At 57.1% G+C, this 17560-nt stretch overlaps 1 protein-coding gene across 10 annotated transcripts in view; it reads left to right on the top strand.

Annotated features, from left to right (window-relative positions):
- Positions 1–14201, top strand: part of SCAPER (S-phase cyclin A associated protein in the ER) — a 439476-nt gene extending 425275 nt beyond the window's left edge. For all 10 annotated transcript variants that reach the window (XM_070054635.2, XM_051834595.3, XM_051834596.3 and 7 more), the window contains 3 exons: positions 9024–9215; positions 11870–11921; positions 13756–14201. In XM_070054635.2, the coding sequence (XP_069910736.1) occupies positions 9024–9215; positions 11870–11921; positions 13756–13859 (348 nt within the window). In that variant the 3' untranslated portion in view covers positions 13860–14201. The remainder of the gene's footprint in view (positions 1–9023; positions 9216–11869; positions 11922–13755) is intronic.
- Positions 14202–17560: the final 3359 nt, after the last annotated feature.

The following is a 17560-nucleotide window of genomic DNA, read 5'->3' as shown; positions in this document are numbered from 1 at the left end:
TCTGGCACTGGTCCCGCCCTGGGTTCGGCTCCAGCTGTGATCCACTCAGCAAGGTCAGCGTGGGCAGCGGGACTCGGACGCACCCAGCCCAGCCACCCAGCTGCCGCCCGCCCGTGGGAGCGCTGCCGCGGGCCGGCTTGCCCCAGGAATGCACCAGTGACTTCGCTGCCGCTCTGCTAGAAAAACAGCCTTTGTCCGAATGATTTACAGGTTCTCCCGGCTGTCTCTCTCCGTGAATTCAGATGTCTAGACACCTGCTCTCGCCCCTCTGGTGAGGATATCTGGTCTCTGACAAGAAAGGGGAAAAGGAAAACAAGACTTCTTAGGCAGAAAGAACTCGCCTGGTCAGGGTTAGCCGTCTGTGCTCGCTGTCTGGCTGGCTGCCCTGACTGACAGAACCGGCCTGGTCCTGGGTGCCCGGGCCAGCCCACCGTGCCTACAGCAGGCCCGGCCGCCCTCCCCTGCCCCCCGCCCTTGGACACTCAGCTGTCCTCCCAAACTCAGGATGGCGCAGCCTGGGGTGAGTGGGCCCAGAGCTCGGGGTGACGGACAGGAGCCCCGGCCTCAGGGTTGGGAACCAGAGCTCAGCCCTCGTTTGTTCAGTGCCGGGTACTTGATGCCTGCTGTTTACCAGGCCTTGTGCCAGGCTCCGTGCACACTGCAGCTATGGCAGGGCCTCGGGGACACGGGCGACCCACGGTGGCCCATCCTCACGTGTCTGGAGCAGGGCCCTGCCTGTGGTTCAGTCCTTGGTCTGAGGCAAACACAGGGCCGGGGTCCCAGTAGTTAGGAACTTGCCAAGGGCCTCTTTTGGGAAAGAAAAAAAAGAAACTAATTAAAATGCAGGGGCCAGCACTGTGGCATGGTGAGTTAAGCCACAGCCTGCACGCTGGCATCCCATATAGTTGGTTCAATTCCCAGCTGCTCCACTTCCAATCCAGCTCTCTGCTATGGCCTGGGAAAGCAGCAGAGGATGGCCCAAGTCCTTGGGTCCTTGCACCCATGTGGAAGACCCAGAAGAAGTTCCTGGTTCCTGATTCTGGCCTGGCCTAGCCTTGGCCATGGGAGCCACTTGGGGAATGAACCAGCAGATGAAAGATCTCTCTGTCTCTTCTCTCTATTTGTAACTCTGCCTTTCAAATAAGTAAATAAATTTTAAAAAGTAATAACTATATAAAAATAAAATGCAGAGCTTTTGCAAAGCCCCTGGGAGAGTCCTCCCAAGGAGGGACCCTTGAGGATCACACCCAGGTCCTAGCAGGTTCCCCAGGCTCACAGGGCGCCACCAGGGCAGGGAGGACTTGCTTGGATGTGGGTGAGCTCTGGACAGGTGGAGATTCTGCCAGAGGACACCCCTGTTGTGCCTAGCCTACATGTCTCTATTTGTATTTATTTTTATTACTCAGTGCCGTGGTTCTGGTCTGGTCCAGGAATGAACTGTACCCATAAGACTGATTTTGCAGATGACCAAATTTACCTTTAAAACTATCTGTTAGGGCCAGCACTATGGCATAGTAGGCTAAGCCTCTGACTCCTGTGCCAGCATCTCATATGGGCACTGGTTCAAGTCCTGGCTGCTCTACTTCTAATCCAGCTCCCTGTTCATGGCCTGGGAAAGCAGTGGAAAATGGCCCAAGTGCTTGGGCCCCAGCACCCACATGGGAGGCCTGGTAGAAGTTCTTGGCTCCTGGCTTTGGCCTGGCCTAGCCTTGGCCATTGCAGCCATTTGGGGAGTGAATCAGTAGATGGAAGATTCTCTCTGTCTCTTTCTCTCTCTTTGTAACTCCATCTTTCAAATAAATAAATAAATCTTTTTAAAAATATTTATGAGGACTGTGCTGTGGCATAGCAGGTAAAGCCACCACCTGCAGTGCCAGCATCCCATATGGGCGCCAGTTCAAGTCCTGACTGCTCCATTTCTGATCCAGCTCTTGCTGTGGCCTGGGATAGCAGCAGGAGATGGCCCAAGTCCTTGGACCCCTGCACCCACCTGGGAGACCTGGAAGAAGCTTCTGGCTCCTGGCTCCTGGCTTCAGATCAGCCCAGCTCTGGCTGTTGAATCCATTTGGGGAGTGAACCACCAGATGGAAGATTCATATTCTCTCTCTCTCTCTCTCTCTCTCTCTCTCTGCCTCTGCGGTTCTGCCTTTCAAATAAATAAATCTTTAAAAGAAAGAAACCCTTTGGTTATGGCCAAAGTGGCTGGGTCCCTGCACGTACATAGCAGACCTGGGTTGTGTACCTGACTCAGTCCTGGCCATCATGGGCCTCTGGGGCATGAGCCAGCAGATGGGAACTCGCTAATATTCTCTCTCTCTTTCTCTCTCTCTCTCTCTCTCTAATCTCTCCTCCCCCTCCCCTCTGCCTCTCTCTCAAATAAATACATTAAGCATTTTTTTAAAGGGAGTGAGAACCAGTAAGACACTTCACACAGCCCAGCAGTGGTGTCCGGACTCTTGGATGGACAGGACAGAGACGTCTCCTCTCCATGGTCAGGCAGCTTCCTGGATTCTTCTTGAAATAATGTTCAGTCCCCACCTCCACTCACTAGCGCTGGCCGATGCGATGTCCCCTCGCCAGGCCCCTGCCCTCCTGCAGGGCCCTCGCCAAGTGCTAGCTGTGGTCTGCTGTGGGCACGAAGCCGACTTTCCCTAGGGCCCGCTCCTGCTGGGGGGGGCGGGGGGGGGGGGCGGGTGCCGCCTGAGCCAGAGCTTGCCGCACTTCCCTGGGAGTGGTTGGCGTGGGTTTCGGAGCAAGATGGGGCCTCCTGCGAGGGCAGCGATGTCTCCGGCTTGTCAGCGCCCCGTTCCTGATGCCCTGCCCCGTGCTTGGCCACAGGAGCTGCCCGGGAGGCACTTGATGAATGGGCCGGCCTACTTCCTTCCTGGTACGTGGCTGCCTTCCAGGAGGCCATAGTCGGAGGTGAGCAGCCCTCAGGGTGAGGAGAAGCAGGCCAGGCCGCCTTCCATTTCTGTGCCGCAATGGGTCTCTGGCCTTCCTGGCCAGGCTCCTGGCACCCTGGGGAGCGAGTGCCACGCCTGTGAGTCGCATGCCGGCCCCAGGCCCAAGGCTTTCCTAGAGAAGACTCCGGAGCACTCGGGACCCCTCCTGCATTGCCCAGGTCCTGGTGAGCACTAACATCCCGAGTGTGTCTCTCCCTGTGGCACACAAGACCAGGTGCACAGGCGCGCCGAGGGCAGTGGCCGTGGCTGCCGCCAGTCGGTGTCGCCGTGCAGCCAGTGTGGCAGCCCCTCGCTCCCGAGAGTCTAGCCCATCTCCAACCGTTTCTGTCTCGGTGCCTTCCCTGTGCGCACTGGAGAGCAGCCCTTGGCCCGGCCCGGCCCGCCACCAGAACTGGCTGTGCAGTAGGGAGCCAAGGTGAGGCTGCGTGTTGAAAAAATGCCCTTTGTGCCGCTCAGCCTGCATGTGTCGGTTGCTTTCGTGTGTTTAGAATGGCAGCGTGTCATCCCCAGCCGCCTCTGGGCTGGCAGTGGTGAGAGGGGCTGGCTGGCGGCCAGGCACGGGGGCGAGCCCAGGCCTGGTGACAAGGAGCCCCTTCCTCACGAGGCCGGTGAGAAGGAAGCCAGTGCTTGGAGTCGTGAGGGGCTTCCGGGCCCTGTGCCACCAGCAAGTGGCTGGGGGTGGGGGGGGCCCGGGACGGAGCCTAGAACTCGGCGTGTTTGCAGAGCGAGCGTGTGCATGTGTGTGTGTGTGTCTGGCTGCCCGCCCGAGGGTGTGGTCACCCCATGGCCCCTCACTCTGGAGATAGACGCTGGGGGCAGAGGGCTCTGCTCCCTTCTAGTTCTATGTCACCCCTCACGGGCCCCCTGCAGCGTTGAGTGTCCCCGAGGTGCGACCGTGTCCTGAAGTCAGTGAATTCCTTCCCACCCAGTGTAGCCCACACCAACAACAGGGACGGATCTTTCCCAGACTTTCCTAACAGCCAGGCCAGGGGTCCCTTAGCTGGCCCAGGACCTGACGGTTCCCCCTGAGAGAGAAGACCGCTTGTCCCCAAACCAGTTCTCCAGGGACCAGATCTGCAGACTGGAGAAAACACGGTGTTTTCCCTTGGGGACCCCTGAGTCACCAAACGCCTCCTGGAAAGAGCCTGGCGACTCCCCAGGGTGGGCACTGTGGGCCAGTCACTGGGTTTCATTCATGCCAACAGCTCTGTGGATCTCTCTGACTCAGCAGGAAGAGACCGCCCCGCCCCCTCTGCAGCAGGGGGCCCAGCACTTAGATGTGTGGCAGCTGCCGCGAGGCTCCCAGGTGGACCGTGGGGCCCGAGGGTCTCCCCGAGGGCTTCGAGGCAGCTCTGCCCACGTCTGCAGCAGGAGCCCGCAGTGTCAGCCCATGGGCCCTGGCTCTTGCTGCTGCATTTTCTGGACGGGCACACCTTGGAGAGCCAAGCCTCCGTTCCTCTGGACTGCTCGCCTGTGTTTCTTGGATCGTGCTGTGTGGGATTTTCTTTTCAGAGCTGTCAGAATGCATTTCCTACTCTGCCACCACAAGATCCTGGCTGGCATCCCCAGTGCTGTTTGCATAGCTCTTCCCCTGTGGGGCTGGGCCTGGGAGACCTCAGCAGTAGCCTCCCAGGGGACACAGAGCTCGGCCTGCCCCCTCCAGGCCCTCTGCTTTCATGAGCAGCCCTTGGGGAGAGGTGGGCTGGGCCTCAGGTGGGGACGTCAGGTCCACGGGAGAAGACCCAGGGCAGCAGGGCTGCAGGGAGCCGACTCTCAAGGCCACCAGCCCACTGGATCTCCACCCAGACCTGGGAGGCTGCCACCTACCCCGGTTTCATGCGAGATCGCTGAGTCTCTAGGAGTGCCCCTAGTAGACCAGGGGCAGGACCAGAGCGAGTGCCCGGGGCTACCAGCTGTCCCAGAATAGCCAGCCGCTCCGCTTGGAGCACACCTGGTGAGTGATGGGAGCCTGTCCGGTGTCACGTCTTCCGGGCTGGGCGACAGCAAGCAAGCCAGGGCTGGGCTGTGAGCTGGACTCTGCTCCCAAAAGTCACACGCTGACGTGCTGACCCCCCGATGCAGCCACATTTGGAGTCGGGGCTTTTGGGGCCTGGGAATCAGGGTTAAATGAGGCCATCAGGGCAGGGCCCTAACCCAGTGGCATTGGTGGCCTTTCAAAAGGTGCACTCAGGGCAGAAGGCCATGCGAGTACACGTCAGCCAGGTGCTGGTCAGACAGTGGGCACGGATGTCAGTGCATGAAGGGGGATTTCCCAGGATAACTGACACGTAGTGAGGGCCGCTGAGACGTCCCGTGGTAGAGCATCCTGGGATGCAGGAACGTGGCTCAGTCTGAGTCCAAGAGGCTCAGCACTAGGGAAGCCAAGGGTGTAACCCTGAGTTCAAGGCTGAGAGCCAGAGTTGGCGGCAGGGGCCATGGACGGAAGCCCTACAGTGCAGAGCCACTGACGGGCAAGGCAGCAGTCAAGCGAGTCCCAGCTCTCAGAGCAAGACCCATTCTGCCTCTGTATGTAAGATTGATTTATTGGAAAGGCAGACACAGAGAGACCTTCACTCACTGGTTCACTCCTCACATGCTCACCACAGCCTGAGCTAGGCCAGGCTGCAGGCAGAGCCAGGAACCCCATCCAGGTCTCCCTTGTGGGTGGCAGGGTCCCAAGTATTTGAGCCGTCACCCGCTGCTGCCCAGGCACATTAGCGAGGAGCTGGATCAGAAGCTCAGTGGCCAGGACTCAAAGCGGGCGGTTCAGCATGGGATGCAGGCCTCCCGAGAGGGGGTTACCTCACTGCACCTCGTGCCCGCCCTGTGCTCCCCGTGTCCCTGTGGTTGGCAGCCACACTCGTCTCCCCGAGCCCTGAAGCCTGAGCTCCTTGAATGTTACGTCTTCACTCGCGGGCTGACAAGTCTTCCTTTGTTCTGTGTCCCCGCCCGGTGGACGTGGCACCCGGCCCGAGCAAGCGGAGCTCAGCAAACCGCTCTGAAGCCAGCGCTGTCCTGGGACACACGCTCTTGCAGCCACCACCTTGTACAGCACTTGGTGGGAGGCACAGAGGCGGGGACCAGAGGCCTTGTGGGTAGCGGGACCAGCAGGTGCACTTGTCTGCTCCAGGTTCCTTTCTCTCGCCAGCACGCAGGCCCTGTGCCCTCTCTCTCCACTGGGCTGGAGCACGCAGCTCTCCTCTTCCAGGAGACAGCGTCATCCCAGGGACCTCCCCGCCCTACTTCCCCCCACCCTGGCCCCTTACCAGCGGCACTAAAATGTAGTGGTTGCCAGAGCACTGGGGTGAAAAACGGCCTTCCCTGGGGACTGTTGGATGACGCCCTCTGGCCTCTGCGTGGACCAGAAGAGGAGCCTGTGCTGCCTTTGTCTCCCCCGCAAGAATGATCTGGAAGGCATGGCAGTACCCGCTGCATTCTCACGCGGGCAGAGTTTCCATGTGGCTTTCCCCAAGTTCAAAACGCAGCCAGCTGACTTGCAGTGGGAAGAGTGTGTTTAAAGATCCAGCATTCTTGGTCACGTTCTCTTTCTCTTTGGGGGTTGCTGGATGACCCTGCTACGTTCACTCTGAAATTTGAGCTTTTCACTTAAAAGAGTGGTTAGTGTGGATGTTCAAGTTCAGTGGTGAAAAAAAAATCACTTTAAAACCCAGGGCACTTGGGCAGCTGGTCACAGGGGTCACCGATATGAGGGTCGCACCCAAAAGCAAAGTTCTTGTCAGTCTCCTGCACTCTGGGGCTCCCTTGGTTTCCTTGGAGCCCTGCTCTGCATCTGAAGGGCTGGCTCTTCTGCTCTGTGCTGTCCCCAGCTGACATCGGTGGCCACCAAGGAAATCTGCAGCCAGGCCACTCACTGCCACTGTGCACAAGGCCCTGCGGGCAGCTACTCTCTGCCTGAAAGGGAACCTTGAAAGGTGGGGCAGGCAGCCTGGCCAGGCTGGGGACAGTGCGGCCCTTTGGACAGAAGTGACCGACAGATGTCGACTTGGTCCCCAGTGCAGCAGGAAGGCCAGTGGAGCGGTCGCCACGCTGGAAATCGGAGCTGTCCCGTGATGACGCACAGTTCACACGCTCAGCAAGGCTCCCAGGCCGCGTGACTGCTGACCCCGCTGACTTGGGGGAGCAGAGTGGTCCCGGGGCCGCCACCTGAGGCTGGGACTGACTGGCCATCGGCATCAGGGCTTGGGCACGAAGTCCAGCTGTTGGCCTCCCCAGCCTTGCTTCTCAGCTGCCTCGTTCCAGCTGTGCCCACTGTTGCCAGCTGCCTCCCCTCTGTGCCGGAGCCTACCTGGGTTAGCCCCAGGCCTCCTGATCCCCCCGCCCCACGGGGTCTGAAGGGCCTGCTCTGGCTCACAGCCAAGCCCTCTACATTCCCTATCTGTAGGCTCGCGAGGGCCTGTCCTAACGGGCTCAACAGGTAGGGCTCCTTCAGCCCAACCCAGCTGCCTGTGTCCGCGAGCACCTTGTACCTCTGGCACATTGTCCCCCTCCACAGCCGTGACCTTGTAAACATCGTCCCCCTCCACAGCCGTGACCTTGTAAACACCGTCCCCCTCCACAGCCATGACCTTGTAAACACCGTCCCCCTCCACAGCCGTGACCTTGTAAACAGCACTGCCGCCTTTGAGTGAATGCCATGCCTGTGCCAGCCACGCTGCCCGGTTTTAATCTCTTTTCAATTAGCAAATCTTCTAATAGTAGCATTTTAACAATGTTGTCCCAGAGAAAAACTTGGTCTTAATTTTTGTCCAAAGCCGGAGGCGAGGGAGACTTCTAATAACGGCATCATTAGAATTCTAAAGCGGTGACCGCTTGGCTGTGTAGCTAATAATTAAAGATCTAAGCGTCATTTGCCTGATCGGGAAAGTAAATGAAGGGGCGTATTGTGCAGTGCATAGCCCTGCGTGGCGGCGGCACCGTCACCCGTGCGAGTCTTTAAAATTCCTGCTGGATTTGGAAGCATTAGCAAGCACCAACATTGTCTGAAGGGTTTTGATGTCATTTTAGCTATTGAACGAAAATATGTGAACTATTACTCTGTTGATTTTGTTCTTAAACCAAACTGCATTATCATCTGAGAGTGCGTTCTTAAAGCATTGTTAAAAGTGCTTTGAAAACTTGTAAATCCCTGTAATTTATGTTTCTCCTGCCTCTGCCGTTTCGTTCTGTCCTTCTGGTTTTAATTTGAATGCAGTCCCGCCCGGGTGTGTACCTGTAAAATGGTGTTTTTCCCAGCACGATTTACAGTCCTGACCCTGGGTCTTACCATGCTCCCAACCCTCCCGGAGCCGCCTCCCGTCCCGCGACGTGGGCTCGGGTCGCCCAGCCCTTTCATATTAGAACGGTCCTCGCAGAGTTACTTGAAACAGATCTGATTTTGACGTTTCTTAGTTTATCGAGAAGGCCGGGGGAGTAAATTAGGAGGGCTTCCCTGCACAGCCCATTAATTGCATTGCCCTATTTCTTCAAATGTACACAGTTGTAAACCTAGACTGCTGCAAGACAGCCGTCTCATTTATCTAAACAATTCTCCTTTTAGGTTCAATGGCGCTGATGGAAACCGAGATAAGGAGTGTGCACTGGAGGAAGGCTCTCTCTCTCTCTCGCTCTCTCTCACTGAAACTGTTCCCACTCCCCCCTCAACCCCATTTCTCCCTAGGACTTGCCCACGTTCAGCACATCCGGAGAGGCAGCTCTTAAGGGAGGGGCAGGACCCGAGCGCAGAGTGCCGCCCTGCACGTGAGCTGCTGGCAGGCAGGTTTCGGGGAGCCCTGCAGGGAGCGGCATGAGCAGGGCACACACGGCACAGGCCGGCGGCAGGCTCCGGCACGGATGGCCAGAATTTGCCAGTGACCGCACAGCCCTCAGGATCTTTGTCCTGAAGCTGGGGAGTGAGGATGTCGTCGTGTTCCGCGCTGACAGTAGGCTCTGGGAAGGCAGCCGGGAGCTTCTCCCTGCCTGCCATTCGGCTCCCTCGGCGCCTTCTCCACCCGCAGGCCCGGCTTCTGGCCAGGGTCCCCGAGCTGCCTCGTCTCCTTGCAGGTCATCGTGCAGTCCGGCCGCCACCCCACGGTGCTGCAGAAGCTCTGCCAGCTGCCCTTCCAGTATTTCAGTGACCCGCGGCTGAGCCGAGTGCTGTTCCCCTCGCTGATCGCCGCCTGCCACAACAACAGTCAGAACAAGACGATTCTGGAGCAGGAGATGAGCTGTGTGTTGCTGGCCACCTTCATTCAGGTACCTCGGGCGGGACTGCGCGCTGTCGCTGGCTTCCCGTGCACAGCCGATGCCGATGCCGATGCCGTGGGAAAGGGAAAGGGCGCCCACTGTCCATTCGCACCCCCCACCCTACCTTTTCCAAACCGCATCTCTGGGGCGGGCGTCTGGCTTAGCAGTCAAGTGCCCACACTCCACAGCCGAGTGCCTGGGTTCGATTCCCAGTTCTGGCTCCTGCCTCCAGCTTCCTGCGGAGACAGTGGTGATGGCGCAAGTGACCAGGTCGGTGCCACCCACGTGGGAGACCTGGACAGAGTTCCCAGCCTCCAGCCTCGGCCTGGCCCAGCCCCAAGCCCCTGAAGGTGTCTGGGGAGTGAACCAGCCCTTGGGAGCTTGCTCTGCATCTGCCTTGCAAGCAATTATTTTAAACGATAAATTTTCACCTATTTCTGTGCTCCAAATGAATTGCTAAAGTAGCAGGATGGCTTCCCAGATCTCCTCAGGTGGAACCTGGACCGAGAGCTGTCCCAGTAGAACCTGGACCGAGAGCTGTCCCAGTAGAACCTGGACCGAGAGCTGTCCCGTTCCTGCTGGGAGGGCTGCGAGCAGGAGCTGTTTCCTCAATGGCTGCAGGGACCTGCGCGCCAGAAATAGCCGCACGGCCCGCCAGGCTCCTTTAAAGCCCCAGCCTCACATTTATCTTGCTTTTAGTCTGGCTACAGGAGATAGATAACCATCGCTGAAGAAAGAGCAATTGAAACTGCAAGTTTATTTATAAATTTTTAAATAAATATTCTCTCATATATGTGTATATAAAATAGAAACCTGCCCTATCGCTTTTTGGAAAAACTTAAAACATACGGCCTTTTGTTTTCTGCTTTGGGGGGGGAGCCTGGGAAACTGGAATGAGGGTTCGTGCTGCAGCGAAGTTGTATTTTTCACATCTAAATTAAGTCAGCTGACAGCAGAAAACCCAGGCTGACTGTGCTGGAACAGGGGTTGATAACTGCCCTTGTTGTCTTTTTTTTTTTTTTTTTTTTTTTTGTCATTGCGGACCATCATTTCTGAAAATCTTTTCCTTTCCTCCCCGTATTCTCCCCCATCCCACACAGGCGGGAGCACAGTGCTTGCCGCGCCGCCATAGTGAAACAGAAAGCGGCCGAGCCCGCGCTCCCCCTCCATTGCTGTCGCTGGGTGTGGCGGTGCCCGGCGGGGTGGGAGCCAGGGAGGTGACAGGAGAGCCCCCCCCCCCAGGTGACCTGCAGCCCAGTTCTGTCCCCAGCTGCTTTATTTCCAGCCTTCTCGCCCTCTCTGAGACTGGGTTCCGTTTTCTGAAAACATTTTCAAGTCAGATACTCGACTGTGCAAGTAGGGATTTTTCCAAAGCCAGCTTGGGTGAAACTTCAAGTCTTACGGTATACAAGGGCGCTTCCAGCAGTTCACAGAAAGTGCAATAAAAGCTAAGTTTACTTGGGCACCAGAAATATTTGCAAATATCATCCCAAAGTCCACGAAAGCTGCATCTTATGAATAAGACCGTGCGTGGGTTTGTATTTTTTTGCACCAAAAGAAACTACCTGGCCATTTTTCCAAGAATTGTCTGAAATAGCCGGCACATGGACACAGCGGTCCTCGGGTGTTCTGAGGGCTCCCGGGTTACACTCGGCACAAAGTCCGGAGACGTCTAAGACTGTGGGCTGCCGCAGCCTTTGGTTCAACAGGGAACTCAGGAGTGTCAGCCGTGCTGGCCACTGCCCTGGGCCCTGGGAGTGTGGCGAGGACGACAGCAGGAAAATCCTTGCAGACCTGGCTCCGGGGGCGGCGGGTGGGCGTGCAGGCAGAGGGTCAAACCGAAAACGATGAGTAAGGCACGCAGCACGTCCAAGTCCAAAGGTGAGGCACTCAGCAGAGGGTGGGGCGGCAGAGCCTCAGCTGTGACAAGGACATGGCAGCACGGCCAGCCTGTGTGTGTGTCCAGGCGCTCGGTGGACTTACAGAACCACAAACGGTACCCGAGTCGCTACGTGTTTCTTACTTTCCTGTGGTCCTGAACACAGCAAAGCAAAGCACAAATCTGTTTCTAACGAACCCTGTAAACGCCATAGAAACTCTCCAGTTGCTTAGTTAGGCAGCACCGGAGCTGGACGAAGCAGAGTCAAACCTAGGATCTCTTTTCCATAAATATGCCCAAGGGACGAGAAACGCACATGGGATTTTAGTTTAGAAAAATGGTTCTTCGAGGTGCCCACCCCGTGTGTTAGATTATTTTTAAAGTCACTAGAAAATGATATTAAAACAGGAACTGACGGTTTCTCACGGGTTTATGAAGCTGTCCGTGTTTTATGCCACGTTTCCTCGGCAGGTAAAGTGAGCAGACTACGGGACGGCTCTCCCATTGTACTTTTCTAAAATGGTAAGAATCTGTGGGTATTTCAGGAGAGTCCCCTTGGCTTACTTTCGGAGTTGGTTAGATACAAAATGAAATGGTAGCCTCTCAAGTAGGCAGCAGCCTGGCCCCTGGCGGCAAGTGGCAAGATTTCGGCGGCTAAAAATGCGTGTAGGCTACAGAACGTCAGCTTCTCCACTCCTGTACTTGGGCAACACGTGGCTCCCGCAGCAGAAGTGACGTTGCTGTCGGCGGCTCTGGTCTGAAAGCACCTTTGTCTCTCCCACAGGAGTTTGCCCAGACCTCGCAGCGGGGGGACAGCCAGGCCCAGCAGCCCAGAGGTAGGTCCGAACCTGCAGTGCCGCTCCGCACGCCCCGCACGGTCAGGCCAGTGGAGCGCGTCACCCGACGTGTCTGACGTCGGGACACCAAGCAGATTTCAGGGAGGCAGGACCCCACTTTGTCGGGAAGCTCCCCTGGCATCAGGATATGCAGAGAAGTCTATGGAAGGGGAAAAAAAGTCGCCGAATCTCTTTGTGGCATTTGCAGTCACTCTGTGTGTGCCGTGGGCGGTGGTGCCTGGTTGCTGGTGAGCTGCTTGTTAGCACAGGGGAGGATCTGAGCCCTGGTCCCGGCCTGCACCACTCCTAACCGCTGCCCTCGCCCAGGCCCTGCTGCGGACAGTGAGCGACAGCGCTCACGACCATAGCCCGGATTTTCTCCCTCACTTAACGCTTGAATTTTTTTAATTGGAAAGTAATGATTTTACATGAAGAGAAAGCCATGAGGCCAGCAGAGTTTGGCAACCCAAAGGCTTGGCCCTCTTCTTCTCCCTGCCATGTTCCTACTGAGCACGTCCTGTGTCCTGTGATCACACGTGGAGACCACAACTTGTCTCTGCGTATTCTGTGACCCAGGCTGCCGCAGACGGGCCAGGTCGCTCTCGGTCCGGCTGTCGTGGCGGCATCATCAGATGTCCCCAGGTCCACCCTGGCCCCGTGCTCTTCCAGGTGAGGGCTCAGGGGCCCCCTCCCAGCAGGAAGCCCTCCTGTGGAGTAGGGGTTACCCTGCACTGCATCAGGAGTCGCCCACAGTGGGCAGGTGTTGAAATGTGCATAGCAGAAAAGACAGCTGAGGTCGTCACAGTGTCACAGTGTCGTGAAAAAGTGGCACGTCTTACGGGCTCAGGTACTCAGAAAGTCAAGTCCGCTTCCCAGCACCAGTGCGGAAGCCAGAACTGGAACACGGGCTCAGTTCTGCCCTGGCTAGAAATCGGCACAATGTATCGCCAGTTCTTACACAACAGTACTTTAAAAAAGAAAGTTTGAATATGCTGAGAACACCCTGTGAAGTCGCCCGCGTGTGTGTATAGCAGATGTTTGGGCCGCAAAGGGGAGTCAGCTCACCGCGGTCACGGCTCAGCTCAGGCGCGGGAAGTCCCCGCCTCCCGGCTGGTGGGTACAGGCAGCTGAACCCCCGTCTGCATGCGCCCAGGGGGACAGCTTCTAGTATGCTTACTCTTTAAGAACAAGGATGGTGCCACCTCACAGAGCTGCCAGCTGCCACCGTGGCCATCCTGCCGACGGTTTGAGCTCCTCACCCAGCCCCAGGCAGCGCCACACAGGTGCCCACGCCCTGCTAACTGCCCACGGTGGGACTGCCCGCTGTGCCCAGGTCGCTGGCCTGGGGCGCTCCTGAGCTTGGCCTCGGCTTTGCTGGCTGGGCGCTGACTCCAGGATTGGAACAGTAGAAAAGTTAGGACGGAATGCAGGATTTGAGTTAGGCCACCTTAGAAAACTCGAGTAGTGGGCATTCGAGTGCAGATACGCCCCTTCAGGTGCACCTGTAAGCCCAGGCGCCCCCTGCGACTCCCAGATTCTCACCAGCACGCTGGTAACCCTTGGCTATTTGCCGACAGCCCAGGAACAAAGCTTTTTCCTAGTGTTTTACCTAGGGGCTAAGGCACAAATATAATAGAAGCACAAACTGGACTGTGGTTAAAATGTTTATTGTATATTTTATACTACAGATACATTCACATGAAATCTATCAGCATTTACTTAAAGTGCATGTGCCCATCTTGTATCAGATACCAAACCAAGTTAATTTCTTACACTTCAAGGAATGTAACTCTTTTTCTCCCTCTCTTCTCTCCCCCCTCCCCCCTCTCCCCAGGAAAAGCCCTTGGAGCCCCAGACTACCTCGAGCTCGCTAACCGATTTCCCCAGCAGGTCTGGGAAGAAGCGCGGCAGTTTTTCTTGAAAAAAGAGAAAAAATAAATGTTTTGGTTGGCTCTGTAAAAAAAGTACTTTTGTTAATATTTTAAATTGTTTGAGCAAACATCCCCGCAGCTCCGTAAGCGCCTCGTTCCCCGTGTTTACACTGTCCCCCTGCACTGTAGATACGTACATACTTTGCACTATTTATAATGACTGTAGATACTTTAATGTGCTACTTCCTAAATTTGCAAGTTGAGTTTATTTCACTGATGCACAATATTCTGGAGCCTGATAGCTCCCATCCCGTGGTAATATATACTTTGCATTTGTATTATGGGTGGAATTAGGCATAAAATTAGCACGTCTGTTTTGTTGTAATAAAGTAACTTATTCTGTTTGCAATGTTGACTTTCCGCGTTCAGGCAACACAGATGGTTGAGAAGGGAGGCTGCTATGAAGTAGCCTCATTGAACCCTGGAGCGAAGCGAGCCTGCTCCGGCTCCCTTTTGAGGCTGGGTAAGGGCGGGGTGGGAGGCGAGTCCCCAGCGGGGCTCCACTCCGCGAGCTGGGACCCCGTGAAGCCCCCTGGCGTGCTCCCCCAGCCCCTGAGACCCCGGCCGGCTGGGCTAGAGCGGAACACCAGGTTTCCCTCCCGCTGCACCTGGGCGGTCCGGGCCCCAGGTGAGGCGCGGCACCGGGCGGGCGGGGAGAAATGCCTGGAAAAAGCGGGAGACCCAAGACAAGCCGGGGAAACCGGAAAATGCGGAAGTCTCGTCGGTACAGCACACTGAGCCGATCTAGGGTTCAGGACGCTTTTTGGGTTTTGTTAAGTTGGAAACCACGTAGAGCTGTTTTCCCTCCTATGCAAATCCAGAGAAAGTAAAAGGTCCGATTTCAAAAAAAAAAAAAACAACTGGGGGGCTCCCTCCCCGAACGCTCGGCGCCCGGGCGGCCGCGGATCCCGAGGGCCGCCCTGCCCCGCCCCGGTCCCGGCCTGCGGCGGCGTCCGGCCGCAGGCGCCAGCGCGGCGCGCACAGAACCGCGCGGGCCGCGGGCCGGGTGGGCCTGGGTCTGCAGCTCCGGGGCGGCCGGCGCAAGCAGGTGTCAGGGCCGCTCGACCCCTCCCGCGGCCGCCCAGGCAGGAGCGGGGGGTCCCGGAGCCCGCAGGACCCGCGCGCTCACCGCGAGGGCGCAGGATCCTCGTGGCTGAAGGGAATCATCAAATATTTATAAGATTTCCTGCAAGACGCTTCACAGTAGAATATACTTCTTATCTGGTCGGAAATTTGCCAGAAAGACATAAATAATTGAGACAGCCGTGATTAACCTCCCAGAAACCATACCAGAATTCCCAATTAAACATTTAATTCCAATTAAACGTCTGGAGGGGAGGGGATTCGAAAGCCACAGGCCCGAGTTCCCCTCTGCCCGCCCGGGGGCTCCGGGTGCCCGCGACCCACGCCGTCTCGGGGGGTCCCCAGGGCCCGGGCCAGCGCGAGCTCAGCTTCCGGGGGGTGCAGAGTGCGCCAGCCCGGGTGGGCCGCGGGACCTCGCCGGGTTCCCGCCTGTGAAGCTCCGGATGCCGCGGGCCACTGCGCCTGGGCAGAAGCAGCGACTTCGCTCGGGCCGTGGAACCCTGGAAAGGCCGCCCGAGGCCCGGGCGCAGCGCCTCAGCTCTGCAAACGAATCCTCCGGCATCCGGAGGCTGCGACCCCAAACATGGCCCCGGCAGAGCCCGGCTCCGCACCCCGACCTCGCAGCGCCCCGGGAAGACCACACCCCATCCCCCCCGCGCCCCGGGCCGCTTCCTCCCGGCTCCGCACCCCGACCTCGCAGCGCCCCGGGAAGACCACACCCCATCCCTCCGCGCCCTGGGCCGCTTCCTCCCGGCTCCCGACCGCGCTCCCTGGGAAGCTGGGAGGAAATCACTCCCGCCCCCAGACCCCCACCCAGGTCCGCTGACTTCTGGACGGCGCATCTCGCGTTCCCAGTGCCTGCGCCCTCCCGCCAGCGCGGCCCCTTGGCCGTGGCCCTGGCCGGGCCTCCCCCAGCGCGCAGGATAGCCCCGGGGACGCGGGTGGCCGGCGCTGCCTCGCCAGCCTCTGCGCTGGATCCCGAGGGAGTGTTACTGCCTGGTGCTCTTTGTGCTCCCGGGGCTGCTCCCCATCCAGGTCTGTTTAGCTGCCTCTCCGCGGCCGGCCATCTCCGTCGCCAAGGTGCTTGGCTGTAACCCGCCATGCAGCCATCAGTGCACCAGCTCTCAGAATCTTCCAGAAAGTTTACGTTTACGTCCATCAGCCCCACATTTAAAAGCGTCTAATCTTCCTCCCATCGGCTGCATAAACTCTTTGAATTCCCTGTTTTTATCAGGACTCCATTGGGAGCTTCTATGCCAATAGCTGCACCACCAGTGTCTACCCCCCGGGCAGTTTCTTACGGGTTCCCTTTGCTGAACACCCAACAGTTACCTGCAGTGGGGTGGGCCCTGTCCCCTGGGTGTCACAGCTTTTCTGGGATGCAACTTTCGCCAACACCTCCTTGAAACCCAGCATGCTCCCTCTGACGATGCCACCGAGCCTTAAGTCATACTCCATATTCAAAACTCAAAAGGCTGATTTCTGTTGCACAACCCATTAAATATTAAAGTCGTCGCAGGATGGCCCCGGGGACGCTGGATTTCTGAGAATCATCATCTTTCAATATGCATTGCATTTTGTGGTGTAATAAAGCCATAAAAAATTTTCATCCCTGGGAATCCCTTTCCTGCCTCGATCTCATAGAGCTATCCAAATTATTAGATAAATCTCAAAAAACAAATCAAGCTCCATAACTGATCCCACGTTCCTCTTTTACATGGAGCCGAGTTTTCACTATGAAACTGGGTATCTCGTGTTAAAAAGTGCAGGGAGCATAAAATACAATTGTAATTGTTACAGGTGATTGGATTCATGGGGCATGCTTAATGATGAGCTCAGAACTGGCAAAGCTGACAAGTATTAATGTGACTAACTAACCATACAACTGACACCTCACCAGGGACCGCCTAATAAGGCTCAGTTCAACCCTTCCCGTGCAAACCCACACGGAACACAGTGCACGCCTGCCCCCTGGGCATCGAGCCAACCACCAGTGAGGAAAGTCCAGGGGCTTCACCAACAGCAGCCACTTTTACCTGGGTCATTTCCCAGGATGTGAAAAACAACAGAAACACCAAAAAGAGGAATTGCATTTTTGATCGCTGGACCACGGGGTGGGGGTGGGGGTTGGAGATTGTAACCAGAGAGTTAGAAGATCCCATCATGGCAGGAAAATATCCCAACCTGTCAAAAGCAAACTCAGGGTTATTAACAGCGGTTAACAAAAATGCTTTATTCAAGAACACGTTGTGTCCTTTTCATTTAAAAAAAAAAAAAAAGAAAGAAAAAAGACTGATATTCCGGATAAATGAAAAGTTTTCCAGTCACGTCCAGCCTGAAGGTGCGTGTCTGTCCAGGAGGGAGGGCCCAGGCCAAGGCCACCACGCCCCACCGTATTACAACCGCTTCCGGGCACTTGAGAGGCGAAGTTGCTGCCCATCATCGCTGCCCGCCCCCTGCTAAATCCCGAGGAAACCGGACGCCTTCCTCGCTCCCGGTGCGGGCAGCACCTGGGCTCCGAGGGTGCAAAATGCAAGCCTGGCTCGCTTTCCCCACTCCCTGCCTGCTTCGGCTTCCGCCCCTAACGCGGATGGGGCGTGCGTGCGTGTCCCCTAACCTGCGCAG

This window comes from Oryctolagus cuniculus, chromosome 12 (assembly GCF_051225735.1).
Source record: "Oryctolagus cuniculus isolate XC-2025 breed Fujian yellow rabbit chromosome 12, ASM5122573v1, whole genome shotgun sequence".
Lineage (NCBI taxonomy): Eukaryota > Metazoa > Chordata > Mammalia > Lagomorpha > Leporidae > Oryctolagus > Oryctolagus cuniculus.
This window is presented reverse-complemented; position numbering and strand designations above follow the sequence as displayed.